This window comes from Macaca fascicularis, chromosome 1 (genome assembly GCF_037993035.2).
Source record: "Macaca fascicularis isolate 582-1 chromosome 1, T2T-MFA8v1.1".
NCBI lineage: Eukaryota > Metazoa > Chordata > Mammalia > Primates > Cercopithecidae > Macaca > Macaca fascicularis.
The window spans coordinates 1,525,249-1,540,467 of NC_088375.1; the positions used below are offsets into that span (position 1 = coordinate 1,525,249).

The 15,219-nt window shown below is 37.1% G+C and overlaps 1 protein-coding gene across 4 annotated transcripts in view; it reads right to left on the bottom strand.

Moving 5' to 3' along the window:
• The window catches only part of GCSAML (germinal center associated signaling and motility like), a 55,687-nt gene that overhangs the window by 13,387 nt on the left and 27,081 nt on the right, over positions 1-15,219 (bottom strand). For all 4 annotated transcript variants that reach the window (XM_074019755.1, XM_045390605.3, XM_045390610.3 and 1 more), the window contains 3 exons: positions 10,437-10,496; positions 3,243-3,292; positions 918-946 (listed from right to left, as the gene is read on the bottom strand). In XM_074019755.1, the coding sequence (XP_073875856.1) occupies positions 918-946; positions 3,243-3,292; positions 10,437-10,496 (139 nt within the window). The remainder of the gene's footprint in view (positions 1-917; positions 947-3,242; positions 3,293-10,436; positions 10,497-15,219) is intronic.

Here is a 15,219-nt window from a genome sequence, read left to right on the forward strand (position 1 = left end):
AAAATACTAAGAAAAAATGAGTTTATGCACATTTTCAATTGCATAGACAGTGAAGGAAAGAAAAAATAAAAACATTAATATGTACTAATTAAATCAACAAAAATTTTATGGTGTAGTATCAAAAGGAATAAACTTTTTTCCATGTTATAGTTTCCACCATACTTGTCAATGTAAATGCTAATTCCTGGATATAAGGTTTGAAAGGGAATGTGGAAAGCTAAAAATAATTAATCTTTTATGGTGGTCAGTTTATAAGTATAAATTTACTTAATTTCATTTGTTTTTGTCATAATAGCTTTGAAAATTAAAATAATAGGCTGGACACAGTGACTCATGCCTGTTACCCCTGCACTTTGTGGGGCAGAGGCTAGTGGATTCACTTGAGGCCAGGAGTTCGAGATTAGCCTGGCCAACACAGCAAAACCCTGTCTTTACTAAAAATAAAAAATTAGCCAGGTGTGGTGGTGCACACCTGTAAAGCCAGCTACCTGGGAGGCTGAGGCACCAGAATCACTTGAACCCAGGAGGCGGAGGTTGAAGTGGGCCAAGATTGTGCCATTGCACTCCAGCCTGGATGACAAAGTGTGACTCTGTCTCAATAAATAAATAAAATAAATAAATAAATAAAATTAGACTTCAGCAGAATTGAGGCCAAAACAATAAGAACTTGCTACTCATCTAGATCAGTTAAAATACTTTTTGATTTTTTATTTCCTTTCATTTCTGTATTACAATGGCCATATAAATTATTTAAAATATGAACGATTTCTAAAAGTACATTTAGAAATTACAAATGAAGGAAGACAGATGCTACTCTTGAATAAATCATCTGTATTTTGACATTTATCAGACAAACATAATAAAAGTTTGTAAAAGTTTGTGTTTTTCTTTTGTCTTGCTTTTTGTTTTCTACTTACCTGATTAGAAATGGATGAAACTTCTTTGCCTGGAGTATTAACAAAAGAAAGAAAGAAAGGAAAGCATTGTGAGACTTTTGCACCATCACAGATTGAAGGAAAAGGTGAAAAAAACAGAGTGTAGAAATAATAAAACTGCAGAGGCCTATTATCGAAACATCTGACATTACCCCATCTTATAATTGAAGTTCTCAAGACTGAGTGACAAAATCAAGAAAGAACATGTGTTCTGAGATACCATCAATAGTATGTTCTTTCTGCAAATAAAGCACATTAATGTACTGAATAAAATGGATTTCAAAATTTGGTAATAAAACGTTCATAAACGTGCTGTCAATGCAATATAATAAGCATAAAGAAAGAATGATTATAGCTGCAAATTTAAGATACAAATTTTATGTAAATATTACAGGAAAATTATACAATTCTTTAAAATGAACACTCACTATAGAGGTAGGTACAGAAATAACACGAGTAACTATTTCAAGTTACATACAAATATGCAGATTCATGTTGATTCCATCTGTGAATGGTGAAGCAATTTACATATGTGTGAATCTGAAATCCACTACTAATTTTTTTTTTTTTTTTTTTGAGACAGAGTCTAACTGTGTCACCCAGACTGGAGTGCAATGATGCTATCTCGGCTCACCGCAACCTCCGCCTCCTGGGTTCAAGCGATTCTCCTGCCTCAGCCTCCCAAGTAGCTGGGACTACAGGCACAAGCCACCACGCTCAGCTAATTTTTGCATTTTCAGTACAGAGGGGGTTTCACCATGTTAGCCAGGATGGTCTCAATCTCCTGACCTCATGATCTGCCCACCTCAGCCTCCCAAAGTGCTGGGATTACAGGCATGAGTGACTGTGACCAGTTGTCTGTTCACTCTTGTTAGTTATTTTTGCTGTGCAGAAATATTTTAGTTTAATTAGATCCCATTTGTCCATTTCTGCTTCTCTTACGATTGTTTTTGATGTTTTCATCATGAAATATTTGCTCATTCCTATGTTCTGAATGGTATTGCCTAGGTTGTTTTACAGGGTTTTTATAGTTTTGGGTTTTACATTTGGGTCTTTAATCCATCTTGAGTTAATTTTTGTATATGGTGTAAGGAAGGGGTCCAGTTTGTATCCTCTCCATATGGCTAGCCAGTTAACCCAGCACCATGGATTGAATAGGAAATCCTTTCCCCATTGTTTGTTAGTTAGCAACATAGTATTCTTTATTTGAAATTTGGTTAAGGGAATAGATCTCAAGTGCCCTTATGTCCCCACATTCATACAGGATGGTAGCTATGTATAGTGATGGATATATTAATTTGGTGTCGTAATCATTACACAGTGTATACATATATCAAATCATCACATTGCACACCTTGAATATAGGCAATTTTTATTTGTCAGTTATACCTCAATAAAGTTGGGGGTAAAAATAAACAGAGTTTCCTTTAGATATACTTGTCCACAGGGGCTGAGCCCTGTTATTCATAACTGTCAATTTTGAGTAATTACATGATTACTATACCTAGATACTATGGCAAACAGAGCAAATTCTTTTTTCTTTTTTTTTTTTTTTAAAGACAGGCTCTTGCTACATTGCTCAGGCTGAACTCTAATTTCTGGCCTCAAGGAATCCTTCTACTTTAGCCTTCCAAGTAGCTGGGACTACAGGAGTGCACCACCAACTTCTTTCAACTTCTTGAGAACAAAATAATACACTTTTTAGGGGCCAGGAGTGGTGACTCATGCCTGTAATCCCAGCACTTTGGGAGGCCAAGGTAAGTGGATCATGAGGTCAGGAGTTTGAGACCAGCCTGGCCAACATGCTGAAACCCCATCTCTACTAAAAATATAAAGATTAGCCGGGTGTGGTGGTGTCTGCCTGTAATCCCAGCTACTCGGGAGGCTGAGGCTGGAGAATCGCTTGAACCCGGAAGGCGGGGGCTTACAGTGAGCCAAGATCACGACACTGCACTCCAGCCTGGGTGACAGGGTGTGACTCCATCTAAAAAAAAAAAAAAAAAAAAACACACTTTTTATCACCTGCTAATATTCAGAGGCCCTATTTTAGAACACCAATATACAAATTAAAATCAGTAGAATTTTGGTTAACTTCTTTCCACAGGCATTTCTTAAATGTCTCTCAAAAAATAATATACAAATATTACTTTAATACCAAGAATGATGTGATCAATTTTATGAAAGAGTAAGAACTCCAAGCAGCCTCTTCTGCAATCTGTTATTACAATAGGCTCAAGAGTGTCTGCTAATTGGATGCTTAAATTTGCACTTCCCTACTATGAAAAATATTATACAACCATGACTTACTTTTCTTATCTTGATCTTGAAGTTTTCTTTCAAATGTAGTCATTTCCTGCCTACAAGGAAAGAGATCGTTAACATGAGATACTCCAGGTTCTCCCAAGCTGAAATGCCTTTCAAAGCATTTGGTTGCCCTTAACCTAAGGCCATTGTTAGATTTTCCATGCAAATATTAAATACAATTAAAAGGCTGCTTACTCCAGCCTTTTTTGAAAAACCACAAAAATCTAGATAAACAATGAAAAGTGGAAAACAAAGCTCCAAACAAAGCTAAGTGAATTATTAGCTTATCAGATATACTATCACATGCATGGAAAACATACGTATAATATAATGAAATTTAGGACAATTCAAGAGAGAAAATTGAAAGTTTTGAAATTTACTTTTCTGCTATTCTTGATGAGGGTGTATAAATCCTTAAAGGTAAATGAGAGGGTCTTACAAATTCTAACTAAAACTTTACGGTAATAGACATTAATAAGTGTGGTGGCCAGGTGCAATGGCTCATGCCTATGATCCCAGCACTTCGGGAGGCCGAGGCAGGCAGATTATGAGGTCAGGAAATCGAGACCATCCTGGCCAACACGGTGAGACCCCGTCTCTACTAAAATACGAAAAAAAAAAAAAATTAGCCGGGCACAGTGGCATGTGCCTGTAGTCCCAACTACTCAGGAGGCTGAGGCAGGGGAATTGCTTGAACCAGGGAGATGGAGGTTGCAGTGAGCCAAGATCGTGCCACTGCACTCCAGCCTGGTGACAGAGCAAGACTCCATCTCCAAATAAAATAAAATAAAATAAAAATAATAAGTGCGGGCCAGTGATGAAAGAAATAGAGATTATTTTTAAAGGGACACAATTTACACAATAAAGAGGATTCAAAGGCGGTAGTGAGGAGATGGGGTTGCCAGCATATCACCTTTTATTTGTCTGTCGATCAGACTCCTAAATTTAAGGGGAAATATGAAAAAAGGATATAACTCGTAATGAGCTGCCCGCCTCAAGGACAGCCAGTTACACAGTATAGAGATGTGCCTGGGCTGAGGGAAGAATATTTTGTGAGGAAGTATTCTAAAACGACATGCCACAATCACCGCCTGGATTTTGCAACAGAGCAGAGACCCCTCTTGGAAGTCTGTTGGGCACCCACAAGCAAGGAAATAAAGAAAACTCGTGAGTTTCTTCAAGGGAAATTCCAGCGCCTGGCCAGCCCTGAGAAGTAAATGAGCAGCCTGATCAGCAGGAGGAAACCTGGACCTCCACCACATGCATCCTCTGGCACACAGACCTCAGGCGCGGGGGCACTGAGGACTGAACTCTCACTGCCAGGCTTTGTCTACATTTCTTCCTGAGGAGCCAGAGAAAGTCATGACCAGGAGCCAGACCTTAGCATTCCTTTCTCTTGACTCCACATTTTTAGACAAAGTTTGCTTCCTTAAACTATAGCAAATCAAAGAATCTTTCATTCCACCTATGACCCATAAGGCACCCTTCCCCCTCAGCTTCAAGGTATCTCAACTTTTTAGGCCAAACCAACTATAATCTCCATGTATTGATTTACAATTTTGCCTGTAAATTCCGCTTTCTGGAAATTTACCCCCGCCTTTTAAAACCCTTGATTGTCAGCCATTGAAGAGGACAGGTCTTAAGCCTGAGGGACCGATTCTCCTTGCTTGGTGACCTGCAAATAGATGTATCCTTGGTCCTGCTGCAACCCTCAGTGTGGATGTTTTTGGCTTTTCAGCACCGGGTGAGCTGCCCTCAGTTTGGTTCAGTCACAGCCATAGCTTGTTTCTCTTCTGCACCCTCCTTAAACACACACGCATACACACAATTTTATCTCACAAATTATCTACTTTCATTCAGAATACTAAGCACAAAGTTACAAAGATGAACTGCATAACAAAAGCAAAACAAAAAAAGCAGAAACAATATTTAGAAGCAGAAAAATAATATCTGTTTATTACTGTTAATAGTTATTAACAATAATAAATGGAGAAGGAACAATTATTGGAATAATTACTAATAATTATTGTGAATAATAATTAACAATAATAAATGGAGAACGAAAATGGACTGGCCTAAACCAGGAAAACAATTGTAGAGAATAACATTTTTATGTTAAATTAAAACAACATTAATGGGAGAGGAGAGAATCAAGAGAAGTTAGCTAATGGGTACAAAAATATAGTTAGCTAGAACAAATAAGTCCTAGTATCTGATAGCATGGTGAGGAAAATTATAGTTAACAATAATTTATTATACATTTCAAAATAGCTAGAAGAATTGTAATATTCCCAAGACAAAGAAAAGATTGGTGTTTGAGTAGATGGATATCACAAGTACTCTGATTTAATCATTACACATTGTATACATTTATCAAAATATCACATGTACCACCCAAATATGTACAAGTATGCTAGCTATATCACTTTTAAAAATAGGCCAGGTATGGTGGCTCATGCCTGTATTCCCAGCACTTTGGGAGGCCAAGGCAGGTGGATCACTTGAGCCCAGAAGTTTGAGACCAGACTGGGCAACATGGCAAAACCCTGTCTGTACAAAAAAGGTGTATACTATCCAGGCATGATGGTGTGCACCTGTAGTCTCAGGTACTTGGGAGGCTGAGGCGGGAGAAGTGCTGGAACCCAGGAGGCAGAGGTTGCAGTGAGCCGAGATTGCGCCATTGCACTCCAGCCCCGGGGAAAACAGCGAGACTCGGTCTCAAAAAAAAAAAAAGATCTAAACAAATGAAACAAAAGTATAACAAGAGAAAAGTCATAAAATAAATACTTAAATCTGAAAACTGACTTCACAGGGGGAAAAACAAATGGCACGGAACACTGAGATATGGTGACTATAGCCAGTGACAACATGTGCTTGAAATTCGCTAAGAGAGTGGATCTCAAGCATTCTCATCACACACAAAAACAATGGTAACTGTGTGAGATAATAAATATATTAAGTAGTTAATGTACTTTATAGTAGTAATCACTTCACCATATATACACATCAAAACATCATATTGTATACCTTCAATATGTACAATTTTTGTTTTTCAATCAGCTCAAGAAAGATGAGAAAAAAATTTAAAATAAAGACATATGTATAAACGAAAATAATACATTATTAGGGGGTGGGAGTAGGGAACAAATAATGAGTTTTTGAATTTTCATGGGGAAAACGTATGTAAAACCAAGTCATCAGGAAAGCCGCTTAAGGTGGCCCAGCTCCACAGCCACAGAGTGGAATTACACTCACTAAGTTGTGAGGAGAAAGATACGATCCAAGAACTGTATTACTCTCCAAGGAAAGAAAACGTATTGTCAAATGTCTTAGTACTGAGATAATCTAAAACCTATGAGGTCTTTAGGAAAGAAATAAAGCAAACATTACTGCACAACCACATTTGAACTTTGTAAAATGCGAAGTTATGTAACAAAGCAGTTGGTGAATGAAGAATTCGGCCACTCGGTTATCTGTCATTCTGAGGCTCTAGCCACAAAATCCAAACCTGTCTAAGTCCAGGCTGTGGATTATCAGCACCTACTGGTTGTCCACTCTGTCTTAAATACAGTGGAACAATTCTGCATGCTGTGCCCACTGGGAACTTCCAGACAGTGGCAGGAATTCCTGGATTTCTAGGAATCCTCTTAGATTTTCTTGACATCTCTCATGAACTAAATTGTGTCCCCTTAAAATCCACATGTTGAAGTCCTAATCCCCAGAACCTCAAAATGTGATTGTATTTGGAGATAGGATCTTAACAGAGGTAATTACATTAAAACGAGGTCATAAGATTGGGCCCTGTTTCAGTATGACTGGTGTCTTTGTCAGAACAGAAAATTTAAACACAGTCATAACACAGAGGGAAGACCATTCGAAGACTCGGGGAAAAGACAGTCATTGACAAGCCAAAGACAGACTTCACAAAACAGCCCACCTCTGCCAACACGTTGATCTCAGACTTCCAGTCTCTGTAATTGTGAGAAAGAAAATTTTGGTTCTTTAAGCCACCCAGTCTATGGTACTTTGCTTGAGAGCCTTAGTAAATGAATACAGACTGATATGTGGGAACTGGACTAGGCCATACTAATGAAACAGGACGTCCCTCTATCCTCCCTATCCGAGAGGAAGCTGCCTGCAATGTCCCCTGGTGTCTCTGATCTCTTGTCACAGGGATCTTCTCACACTCCGGAAGATGAAGACTTTAGCAAGACTGTCATTTCAGAAAACGAGCTGGACAGGAGATGGCATGATAGAGATTAAAACCAACAAACACCTAATACCGTCATGAATTGCTACACACAAAACTATTTAGAATCCATATGAAAGAAAGAAAAAGAAAACATGAAAGGTAACTTAAATAAACCAGTAGATTAATTTCTCTCAGCTGATAACAAGTAGGAAAAATAATGACAGTGAATATCTGAAATACATAATAATGTTTCTCTAGCAGACAAATTTCAAAATTATGATCTTTGAACAAAAGATTACATAATAGATTTTCAAAGTTTAGGCACATCATGATGTGCACAGATACCAGCTAGTATGTATTGAGTGTTGGTGTCAGACAGCCATCATGCTGATGAAATAGGCCGTGATTTCTTTTTCCATATACACAAGCTAAAATTGTAGTATTTTAAGGCTATTTTGCATATGAAGAACCCAAAATTTACAGAATGTAAGTAATTTGTCTCAAAGTTAACATATAGGACAAAGAAAACCTTAATAAAATCCATAAAGCAGAAATAACACAGGCCACACAGATACTGGTAACAATGAAATAAAATTTAAATTATATTTAAGACTATAAAACAATATTTGAAATTGAAAAACTACTCAGGTCCAAGAATAAATTAAAAGTTACAAAATATTAGATAATAATAGTATTTCCTTTAATTACACATAGGATACAGGTAAAATATTATTTAGAGGGAAAGTTTATATTCATATATGCTTCCATCCCTAAACAAGAAAAATTGAGAACAAAATTTTTAAGTTTTGAATTCAAAACAATTAGAATAGCAATAATTTAAAAAACTAAGGAAAGCAAAAATAAGAATGCAATAAAGATAAAAGCAATGATACTATGACATCCTGGAAAAAAATGCAAAACAGAAATCAGATCAGTGGTTGCCAGGGGTTGAAGGGAAAGGGAGGGGTGGTAGGAATATTCTGTATCTTGATTGTGGTGATTACATGACTGTGTATGTTTTTCCTAAACTTATCAAACTGTATATATAAGGGTGAATTTTACTGTGCTATACCGCTATAAGCCTACATTTTAAAAGTTAAGTGACTTGAAAGAGCTCATACTGTCCTTTCTGTAAATATGTTTTAATGAATAATATTCTGGTAAGAATCTAATAATCAAAATTGACTCAGGAAGATATAGAAGATCCAACTTTATTCAATAGACATCATCCTGTGAAATTAGCCAAAAAGGAAACTGACTTCTCAGCCCGCATGAAACACATATTTGACTGCAATTGACTAGAATGGTAAAATGGTTCAGATCTTCCTCACCATGCTGACTAGTGAAAATTCCATGAGTCGTGCTCCTAAAATTTTCTTGCATGAGAAAACCCTAACGACATTTAATTTATCTACATTTAGTTCTTGTCTGCTTGTAATAAAGACTTGCTGGTATTTGAAAATGTTAACACTTCAGTTCCTTTAACAGAAAAATATTAGAGAATGACATCTAGTGCAGATCTCACCTTAGACATGATGAAACAAAAGCCTAGTTTAAATGACTAGTTTATGCCTAAATTAAACATCTAATGCAAATGCCTAAATTGAAAGTCTACTTTAAAAGACGCTATACAGAACTGATTCACAGCAGCTGATAAAAGAACCTTGGTTCAATAACATTACCAAATCATTGCTATCTGCTCTCCAGCTACAAACCATAAGGGGAGTGGGGGGAGTGGGGAGAGCATGAGACAGGGTCACAAGATAGGCATAGCCAACTCCACTGTCCCTGAGGGCTGACTCATGAAGCCAACTCTCCCCTTTGGCAGGAAAGTGTTATTCAAACATTTAGGAGGGGGCTGATGCCTGCAAACATCATTTCACATCACCAACAGATACCTGGCTCATCTCCTCAATCCTCTGCCCCTTCATACCATGGAAGAGAAGAAGAAGCCATCTCAGAGACAGAAACCAAGACATTGAGATGAAATGATTAAAAAAGAGCTTAGTGCAAAAATATGAAAAACCTATGGTTAACCAACAAGACAGGGTGTTTCTGTTCATCTAAGCTGAGGCAAGATATCAACATCTAGATATCTACCATTTTTCCACTGCCTTTTTTATCTTTTTTCCATTGAGTGTCTTGTGAGGGTTGAGCAACAGATATACAATAGCAAGTGAAACAGATGTGACTTTAAAGTGCGTATGGTCTATGAAGGAAGTGGACTATAAACAGCTCAAACAACATATAGAGCTACAAGTTGAGATAAAGGCCACAACAAATATAGGCAGTTTCTACTGCCATAAAACCATGGGGTGCCGAAGCAAAGTTCCTCCATAATCTTTCAGAGAAGGGCATGAGGGCCAGCATCTCCAGGAGGAGATGTTATCAATCAGTCCAAGTGCTAATATGGAAATTTGTTTTAATTGTGAGGTAAAAGACCAGCTTGTAGAAACGCCCTAAAGTGAGGCTGAGTTTGGTGGCTTGAAGAACATCAAATAAAAGGAGAAAGCATATAAGATAGTGAGTGAAGGTAGAGGGTGAGGAACCACATGGGAGAGATGCAGAATCCAATCCTGATAGAATTGTAGGCCCTGGTGAAGAGTTTGCATTTTATTCTGAATGCAGTGAAGGACCACTGAATGGTCTCAGGCAAGGAAAAGGCATAATGAGACACATTTTCCAAAGATTATTCTGGCTACTTGTGAGGAAAAGGTGGGAAATACGGCCACTGCATATAACCAACCAAAACCAGACATCCTTTATTCTATCTTTATGTTTCTACACTCACATTATATAATCAATAGAAACAAAACACGTGGCTAACACCCTGTCTTTCTTATTTAGACAGAGTCAGTGTCTAACCTGCTGCCAGGTCATGCGGGTAATCACCAAAGAACTCTGTTACAGTGGCCCTGAGAGGTGTTAGTTCAAGTGGGGCACAGACTCTGGAAGTAATCTCAGAGAAAACAAAAAAAAAAGACTCTGATATGCTCTGTTCTTACCGTTTTCTTTCCTCATCTGGGTTTCCTTTCCTGGGCTTCTTTTGATTCTCTCCCAGGCAACTATATGGAAACACATAAGAAAAAAGAGAGATTGTTACTGCCCTCCACATTTTTCACCTTCTTCTCTGTCTGTACCATTAAAACCAAACCTGCCTTTTCTTTTTGACAAACTTCCCTTTCCTTCAAAATCAATAAGCAGTCCCAGATAGAATGCATTTCAGAACTTAACCACAGAAACCAGGCCTCTGATGGGACAAAATGCCCATAGTCTGACTTTTGATTCTCTCAGTCTTTGGATTTATTGTGACCCGACATGCAAACTTCCTGAATCTCCAGAAGAGGTGAGAGCTCCCAAGAAGCTAGAAAGACCTTAACAACAGGGAGGCGCCACTTCTGCAACAACCTGAGGCAAGCTGAGCTGCTTGTACACACCTTTGTAGACTATGAGGACTGGCAGTCTTGCCCGCTGAACCACAACAGGCTTCTCGGGGCCCTGCTGCATGTGGCCATTCATGTGCAGATAAGACATTGGGATCTTTACATACATTCAGGAAAGCTGATTTTTTCATATTACTCTTGGTGTTTTGCCATCAGTTATCATCATCTTTATGATAATCAGGCAAACACTAAATGATGAAGTTAGAGAAATCAGGTGATTTGCATGGTTAACACAATAGTTAGCTGCTTGTGTTTGTGACTTGGTTAATCAAACTTTCTACTCCACCAGTTGTCCAAACATAGCATTTCTTTCACGGTTTTCTTTTCCTCTGTTATCACCTCTGGAGCGCTGGTCTATCCTTCTGCTTCTAGATAGCTTTGCATGTAAGAGCCTCACCTCTGCTTACCAGCAGGATTCAAGGAAGGGATTTCGAACCAACGCTGAGAAAGTGCCTTCCCTGAATAGAGCTCATATGTATACGTTCAAGAAACATTGCTAGATATCAACACACAAGGCCACTAAGCAAAGAATATATTTGTTAAACATAAAGGAATATCAATTTACAGAGGAGGGGGCTTTTTATAGAATCAGTTGCTGATGTAGAGATTTTGTATAATAGTCTCAATCACAGTCAAATCTGGATGTAATGTTTATTTAATAGTGCAGATTGTAAATCAGGTAAAAAGTAATTTAAGTGTCTCCTTTCTATCCCTTTTCCTGGAGTTCAGTTTTCTCATGATTCCATCTTCCTAAACTGGTCAATAAAGAAAGAATTTGGTAAAATAGTTGTCCTTGGGGTTATTAGTGATTCATTGACTTATACATCTAAAGGATGTTTGTATTTTAAAGTTGAAAACAAGACAGGAAAGTACTTAGCATCAGTACGGACCTAATTGGAATTCCACATCATTAATATTATTGAACATAACTGGATACTAAATTCTACTGTGAATAAAGTAAAAAGTGTTTTTCTTAATCCAGAGGAATTCAGATAATATCAGGCCATAGGTGATGTACAAAAATTTGTTGACCGAATTAATAAATCAACTGATACTCCGTTGTTTTTAAAAATAGGTATTTTACTAAGCTTCAAAAGTATCTTGGCCAAATAATTAAGATTATGAGTAATTTTTTATACCTTCTGGGTTTTTTCTTCTTATTTTTAAACTTTCTAAATGTTGGATGTTGACTTATGACTTCATAACTCCACAAAGAAAGTCTTAATAAACATCCCCCAAAATCAGCAATTTGCACACGATTTCTCCAACTATCAAGCAGTAAAATTAAAACCCAAGAAGCTATAACCAAAAGTGTACATGTCTAGGTATAAGTAATATTCTAAATAATCCTTATGTTAAACAGGGAATCATAAAGGAACTTTCTAAAAACACAGAAGAAAATAATAATGCAAGCTACACAAGACTATTTGAAGGATAAAGTGAAGTGTGAAGAAAATAGCTTGCTAAAATACATTCATAAGAAAACATAAATGACTAATAATGACCAAGTAAGCATTTATCTTAAGAAATTGGGAGAAGAAAAAGGAAACAAGAAAGTTGTGGGTAAAAATAAATATGATAGGGAACTATATCTTAGAATAATATCAGTAAGATAGCAAAAGTCTGGAAAGACCAACTAAAGAAATAAGGAATGGAGACAAAAATATAATGAAAACAGAAAGTTCAGAATAAGTATTACAGACATAACAAACATGATGAAGAATTATTTATAATAAACATGATGGCTTAAAATGAATAATATCTTGGAAAAAATGAAATAAAAAACTGACACATGAATACCATCAATAATAAAAAATTCCAGCTTACACAGCTGCATACACAATTTACCAAACTTCAAGTGACAAATATACTCTCTCATATATAAGATGTTTCAGAAAGTAGAAAAATGTAAAATGATGCCAACTCATTTAATGAGATTGGTAAACTTTCATTTCAAATGAAATAAATCAAATTTTAAAAAATCACAGGTCCAATTCAATCATGAAAATAGATGCAATAATCCTCAATAAAATATAAGTTAACTAAATCTCAAACTATGGTAAAATTGCACACATCACAATCAAATGGGTTTTATCACAGAAATTAAAAGGTAATTAGCAAAAATATTTATTAACACAATTAACCACTGTAGAAGTCTAAGAAGACTCATGAGGTTATCTCAATAGTTTAAAAATGCATTTGATAATGTTTGGTCCTTATTAACAATAAAAACCTTCAGAAGAGCTGGGTGCAGTAGTGCATGCCTGTAATCCCAGCTCCTTGGGAGACTGAGGCAGGAAGATCACTTGAGGCCAGGATTTCAAAGCTGAGGTGCACTCTGATTGCATCTGGGAATAGCCACTGCACTCCAGACTGGGCAACATAGTGAAACCTCATCTCTACATATTTTTTTAAAAAGTAGAATCTCCTTATTTTGATAGAGGCAATATGCCAAAAACATAAATGCCAAATATAAATGTCAAAAATACACAACAACCTTAATGAAAACAAATTTAGAAAAAAATTATTATGATCAGTTACAAGACAATGATGCCTAAGAATTCTGACATTGTTAAACATAATTATGCTATAAAACATGATAAAGATACCTATAAGATTTGTAAGAAACAAAAAAGAATAGAAAAATCTTTAATTTTATAGATGATATATTAACTATGTAAACCCAGTAGGATTAAAAAGCCATGAAAAAAAAATGAGAAATTCAACAAGGCTAGTGGATACAAAGTCATCTTGCAAAATTCAGTAACATTCCAACAATAACAGGCTAGGAAAAATGTCATTCATAGATTTATTACTATTGCATATGGTATCTAGAAATCTATCTAACAAGGAATAAAAGAAAAACAAAAAGTTAAAGTTCTATTAGAATACATTAAAGAAGATTTGAATAAATGTGGTTATAAATAATTGTTTTGACTGGTGTATTAATAGTATATCTTCATAGGCCAGGCGTGGTGGCTCACGCCTGTAATCCCAGCACTTTGGGAGGCCGAGGCAGGTGGATCATGAGGTCAGGAGTTCAAGACCAGCCTAGCCAATATGGTGAAACCCCGTCTCTACTAAAAATACAAAACTTAGACGGGCATGGTGGTGCGTGCCTGTAGTCCCAACTATTCCATAGCCTGAGGCAGAAGAATCTCTTGAACCGGGGAGGCAGAGGTTGCGGTGAGCTGAGATTGCGCCACTGCCCTCCAACCTGGGTGACAAAGCGAGACTCCGTCTCAAAAAACAAAACAAACAAAAAAAATATATATATATATATAGTTTATCAGCATAAACATAGAAGAATGTGCAAATAGATCTCTATAGTCACAATGTTATTCCAATCAAAATTCAAATTGGCACTTTTTATACAATACACAAATTCAGAATTTGTGTATAAATTTATATGGGAGGATAAAATCTTCAAAGAACTAAATGAATTTTGAAATAAAGACTAAAGAAGGTATGTGATGGACACTGCCCATGGGCGATGTCAACATTTATTTCACCCTCTTGCTAGTCAGAGGCTAGAAAGCAGCAGCTACCTTCCCCAGACTCATCTGCAGCCAATTATCAGGCTGCAAATTAGGTATTGCCCAAGGTAACAGGCCTCTGACAAGCAGGGTCAGGGCAACAGGAGCCTCTCTGCATCCGTGTTCTAAAGGCCATTCTCCAGCCTTCTCTAACACCACATCTGTGATCCAAATGACTGACACACACCAAGGTGACTCCTTGGGAATGCATTTACCTTCACTGAATTTCCTGTTCGTGTTGGTTGTTCCTAATGAATTTCAGCTCTTTACCATCTCTTTGTTGGGGCTCAGAAAATGATACTCCAAAATAAAAGCCTCAGAAGCAGCTCTCTTTCTCCTGCCCTCCTCTCTGTGGCAACTCTTTCCTACCCAGGGCTAGCCATAGAAATTAGAATCCCTCTTCCCCAAGGTGATTGATAGAAACCAGAACCTCTTTTCCCCAAAGCCAGCCATAAAATTAGTCAGATGACTCTAACTTTCCCTCTATCTTTCTGGTAAGAACCGGCCATAAAGACATTATCTGACCTACTTTGTTTGACCGAAGGTCATAAGCCGCCATTCCGGAGGGTGTTCTGCCCCATACGCATAAGTAAGGAACCCGCACAGAGAGGTCAAGAAGAATCTAAACAGACAGAACAAGACTTGCTGGGATTTTCCACTCTGTCTATTAGCATTAGGTCATATCCTTTTTGTCCAATCATATTTCTACATGGCTAGCCAAAATTTGTTGAACCTAAGCATAGAAATGGACAGTTTCCTTTGCATCTTTGCGTCTTCATTCTGAGGTTCCTGTGTCACATAAAATGATG